Source organism: Myxocyprinus asiaticus, chromosome 38 (assembly GCF_019703515.2).
Source record: "Myxocyprinus asiaticus isolate MX2 ecotype Aquarium Trade chromosome 38, UBuf_Myxa_2, whole genome shotgun sequence".
In the NCBI taxonomy this organism is placed as follows: domain Eukaryota; kingdom Metazoa; phylum Chordata; class Actinopteri; order Cypriniformes; family Catostomidae; genus Myxocyprinus; species Myxocyprinus asiaticus.
In genome coordinates, this window is record NC_059381.1 from 17,257,760 (window position 1) to 17,263,780 (window position 6,021).

The following is a 6,021-nucleotide window of genomic DNA, read 5'->3' on the forward strand; positions in this document are numbered from 1 at the left end:
TTATTCCGAACTTATAGAGACCAAACATGATCTGAAATGGTTAAGCTATCACTTATATTGTAACAGGGTTCAATGGAAAGGAGGAGGCGGGAACCGCACAAAGCATCAAAGTAATGTTTTTAATATACTTAAATACAAAGACACACAAACGTAAACGCATACAGGGCAGCTGCCTGTAGCTCTCTCTCTCTCAAACTCCTCAGCTGATTAGCCTGATTGGGGGCCAGGCGTGCATAGTCACGGCCCGGCCCCGCCCTCCTCCTTGTCACATATACATTCATTTATATGTTAGTAAGTCAATTCCTATGAATTATTGTGATAACAATTAACTGCAATTAACATAAGCGGCTCTGTGAGTGAACACGGAGTGTATGTGTTGCAGTTTGTGTCCGTTTCAAGCATACACATGGATGAAATTGTCCATCTTTGAGGCTTTTCTTTGTTTCAGCCACTGCTGTCACATGGGCAATTAATTAATGTGCTGCATCTGGAAGTCCTGAGGAATTTTTATGGCCACCTTAGATTAAACCTTAGGGTCAAGATGTGTGCAACACAGCTTCACAGCAGAAGGGAAGGTTTTCCAGGACAGGTAACACTTCAATGCTTTACAACTTCACAAACTCATCAGCTTCACAGGCACGTAGTTACTTAAACGCATTAGCTTCACAAACATAACAGATTAAATGTAGCAGCTTCAGGAGCACCGTGGCCTTCTTTGGTCCAGACTCTCTCTCCCTCTGCTGGTCGCGTGGCTGCTTATATGCCGCTCTCCCCATGCTCACTGGAATTAGAAACAGGTGTTAAACATAATCTAGCTCAGGTGCAAGCACCCTTTCTGCTTTCTCTCTCTCTCTCCGGACGGACACTTGACCACGCCCCGCTGCCACAATGTGCCAATGGGTTTTGGCAGGAACAAACCGCATGTTGGACCAATGTGTAATCTCCTTCAATATGGGGAATTATCCAGGGTGTTCCTTCCTGTCCCATAAAAGTTATCTGGCAGTTGTCCAGGGAGTTTATCTGATGGATGCTTGGCATTTGTTTGTGTTGGTCCACCACGATCCAATCGAAATAGGGCAACTTTTCTTTCCCCTGACAAGTAGAGAGTGGCCCTGCCATAACCAAGGCTTTTGGAATGGTGTTTGGTCCATTGCTCATCACAATAGTGACAGCCAAATGCCTTAAAGGTGCACTCAGTAATTTTTTATCCTCATTAAAAAGTTGAACTCCTAAAGACATGAATTGTAATTTTTGCAATATATGTAAGAAATCATGACCACTCACATTAAAATGAAGACTCTAGTCAAATCAGTAACTTTTTAAAAGCTGTTTTATTCTACATGGAGAGGGTCTGCACATGGGGGCTGCCATGTTAGAATCACATGACAAGCCGAATACTACTTGCCAGGGGCGGACTGGCCACAGGGAGGACTTTTCCTGGTGGGCCGGCCGCGAAACTGGGCCAAATGCGGCCGAATTCTTGACAAAATAAATAGGCATTCATACTTGTTAACAAGCATGTGCTCTCACTCACACGCACGAACGGACAAGTTTATCAGTTCACACCAGACTTGTTTTTGCATAAATCTGCGCTGTTTTAAAAAAAAAAATACAAACAATCTAATCATGCACTGGATGGACGTCTTTGACCATTGCATTGCGTCTCTGTGTTTTTTTTTTTCAGGATCTTGCACAGGACCACTACATTTCTTAGACGTATCGTTACAAAATATTTTTTATAACGATTTGAGACACATGTGCTCTGTTTCATTCGTTGCACTGCGCCTAGCTTCTTTAGCGCAAGTTTAAGGAATTCAACATCCTGAAGAAGTTCAGGTTGAACTTCGGTCATGTAATTGTTATACTGGTACACATGATTCCAGATTTTTCTGCACCCAGCAAAGTTTCAGAGCTTGATAAACGGTAAGTCAATGTTTTTTCTAAGGGGCTGCCATGCCTTTTAAAACTATGTATGTTTACTGTTCCTATACAGTTATGAATGTTTCCTATGATGCTTGGCCTACATAAGATACAGTATTTTGTAACAAATTTACTTTATTGGAGAAGAAATTATTAATGTAATTTTGGGTTCGGGCTTAAAATGTGACGGTACTGGTCGAGTCTGGTCACATGGTCTCAGGGACATGGTTATGAGAGGGACACAGGTTTTTGAGTCAATCACCTGCAAATGCAACGTGACAAAACACTGTAGAGCTGCAGGAATATGAATGGCTAATGGCACTACAAGAACCCACACAATGCCAAACCCTTCACTTGAAACTATCGTCAGCTGTTATAACACCAAAGATATTTCATGCTTTTGATAACTCAAAATACAAAAACAAAAAAACAAATTGCTCTGCTAAAACATTTACTATAATAAAGCTGTTCAGTCCAAAACCCAAGAAGAGAATTCATCATGGGTTCCCTCTGGATTTTCCTATGGGTTTCTATAATGGGGGTTTTCAATTTAAAATAAGATCTGTGATACACATTACTTGACGATACATGAACGTTTTGTTCTACAACATAAATTATGTTGTAGAACAAAGCAGCTTCAAAATTCATGTTCATCAAGTAATGTTTACCAAAGACCTTATTTTACACACAATAAAAAAAATGAAAAACATATATAAAAACATTGAAATATCCAGACCATCTACAAATTGACGTCACGGTTGAACAGCTCTCTATAAATATTTACAGTTTCAATATTGTTAGCAAAAACAATTATTTTGTCAGAGAATACACAACCACTTTTGAATTGCTATCAAAGGAAAAAGATGGTTTTTGTCCTTTTTAGTTGTGTCATCTACCTGAATGGGACAACTGGACCATACTAATCAGGAAAACCTTGACCCCCAAATGTTTTTTTACTAGCATCCTTTGTTCCTTTTTTAGAAACCTCTGGCATTTGGCAGAACCAAATCTGTCAGTTATTCATGGTTAAAATAAAACAACAACAAATGGATTTCAATCATCCCATCATCCCATGCTGTACATTTTCAAATCATCTTGCAAATCATCAAATCATTATTCTGTTTAAAGAAAGCAAACATATAATTTATATTATAAAAACCTATAAGCATGTAGTATAAATCTATTATGAAAAGCACTGACCAAACAACAGCAAAGGTTTTTGAATATTCCCTGGTTTATCTGATTGAACTTCAGAGAATTTGCTCTGAGCCAAAGCTATATATAAGCATGTCAAAAGTTCTTGCTTCCATTTCATAAATGTAAGTGTGCAGGGTTGTAACTCTGGCAAGGCCATTAGTGTTTACTGTATGAGCATGTCATATTTTCATATATGAACATTTTATATCTGAACAAAAGATGTCAATGCTTATAATTTATTTCAGAGACATTTGTTGCTTTTAATTGCCCCATTTTCTGTGATTTTAAGAACCATATTACCCTTCGGTTTGCACATGGGCAAATTTAAATTTGTGGAATAAGACAAATAAATAATGGTTAATATAACTTATTTTGCAACCTACACCCTAATGGAACCAAAAAACTCTAAATCATATAGATATATATATATATAGTTTAAATGCTTTTTGTTTCCCTGTTTTTATATTGTTTGACATTTGGCTCAGTGTGGTCATTGTATTGGAGAGATCCCTTCATGAACCAATGTACATTTTTCTGTGCAATCTGTGTTTAAATGACAGACATGTGGCTATATGTAGACATGTGGCTATATGTAGACCTTTAGACTATCACTCAAAGCTGAAAAAAATTTCATGTGGCATTTTTCTTGGCTTATGTTGGATTGTACCAGTTCTTACTATGTTCTTTGCCATTCTCTTGTCAAATAGGTTGTCAGTATGTAAATATCATATTGATAAATTGTATTGTGACAACATGTCCATGTTAAAGCTCTCATGTGAATCAACTTTTTTTATTGCATTATATTTAGGCCTTGTGATTGTAATTTTTGTGTCCTATATAAAACTTATAATTGCATGTAAAGCATCATTAGAGTGCAGAAGGAAATTTTGGCAGACCTGTGTGCCTCATATAATTTCTTTGATAAATTTCACTGTTGCAGGAGTTTTTGATGCCTTGTACAAAAGATATGGATTGAATGGCATCCAAGTGAACCTGCAGAATTTTTTGGCTTTAGAGATGATTATAGTGCCACCTCTTTTCAATCCTGTAATTTATGGCTTAAAAGTCAAAGAGGTTCGCAAAATAATAGCCAATACAAACATGCATATCTCAAATCATAAATCTACAGTATGTCATAACTACAGGCTGTTTTCTAAAAGCATTGTAACTTAAGTAGTACTTGAAAATGTTTGTGAATCTGCACTCTGGAGTTAACAGAGCGCTTTAAAGCATTGTAAGGACATAAACGTATCCAGAAACCTGCAGGACAATTGTGAAATTACGCTTCATACAATTTACTTGTATGGGATTCTTACACTTTATGTAGTAGTATACAATGTGACCATGATACTTTAATTAAAAAAAGATTTTTTATTTATATTTAAATAGAATATATTATATTATATAGGTCTACTTATATCAATTGCCACACATAGGCATATATTTATTATCATGTATATTATAATATATAATTTAAAATGAGGCAAGAAATAGATAAATTAAATAAAATAATAAACTGTATGAAAAAATTAGGCATAAACTATTACACAACTTTGTGTGCAGGACCACAAACTTGGTACAAAGTGGCCACATGATTGTATTACAAATTAAATTGAAAGGGAATGGAGATGTTATATTTCAAAGTAAAATAGTCTATCTTGGCTTGTCTTCCCACCTTCCTCCTCTTCTACAACCTCCTCATCTTCCTCTCTGACACCCAAGGGTGCCGTCGCCCACACCGCACCATTGTTCTGCTGCATTGATGTCATGGTATCATTTTGGCAACAAATCTCCGCTTAATCAGTGAATGTATGCACATGTACCCTGTGTGCTTCCATGTTCCATCGTCCTATTGTGCCCTTGCAATAGGCCTCTGCCAACATGGTTAACCTCATACATATATATATAATTAGTCTTCACTGACCCTGCAGCTTGCACCTCGACCCACAGCTGAATTTGGGAAACATTGCAAACGCACATGATGAACAATGCAGTGATTGTGTAAATAATTATAGATTGTATTACACAATAATTTAATTATATATGTAATTATGTAGTTAATTAGTTTGATTATTTAAGAGAATTAAAATCCAGCAATGTAAATATGTATTTAGAAATTTACACCCCAAGCTATAATAACAATGACTAATGACACATACGGTCACATTTCAGCGCTTACACAGGGACAGCAACTCTTAAAGGAATAGTTCACCCAAAACTGAAAATTCAGTCATTGTTTACTCACCCCTGTATTGCTTTTACCCCATATGACTTTCTTTCTTTTTCTTAGCACAAAGAGAGAAATTGTGAAAAAAAAAAAAAAAAAAAAAAAAAACATTTGGTCAGTGATGTCATACAATGGCAGTTTATGGTGACCACCTCTTCAACAGAATGCAAAAGTATAATTCAGAAGTCTAATAAATTATTGTATGTGACTTATGTCTTGTTCTGAAGGCATATGATAAGGTTTGGTGAGAACCAAATGGTTAAAGTGAAACAAAGCGTTTTTTGCTTGAACACCCCATCTCGTGAGAAGGTGTAGCGTAACTGATGCTCTTGTGCACTCTCATGAACATGCACAGAACAGCAACGGTCAGTCCAGAGTTTCACTCCAAGCCTTATCGTATTCCTTCAGAACAAAACAAGAGTCTCTTGTGGAATTATTTATTAGACTTCAGATTTACACTTTTGTGTCCTTTTGATGCTTGAAGATGTGGTTCACCATAAACTGCCATTGTATGACATCAGTAAGCACAATGTTTTTTCAATATTTCTCCCTGTCACAAGGTTCAATAAATGAGGAAGCAGGAGACGGCGATTCCAACTCCGATATGTCACTCTTTATTCATATCAACAAAAACACGTTCACATAAGGCACAACGGTGAAGCTTTAATATGGCAATG

At 36.6% G+C, this 6,021-nt stretch overlaps 1 protein-coding gene across 1 annotated transcript; it reads left to right on the forward strand.

Moving 5' to 3' along the window:
- The first annotated feature begins 3,470 nt into the window (after positions 1-3,470).
- LOC127428555 (olfactory receptor 52E8-like) lies at positions 3,471-4,290 on the forward strand. The gene is given in 2 exon segments (XM_051676994.1): positions 3,471-3,565; positions 3,567-4,290. Coding segments are annotated over 2 exon segments (819 nt in total).
- Positions 4,291-6,021: the final 1,731 nt, after the last annotated feature.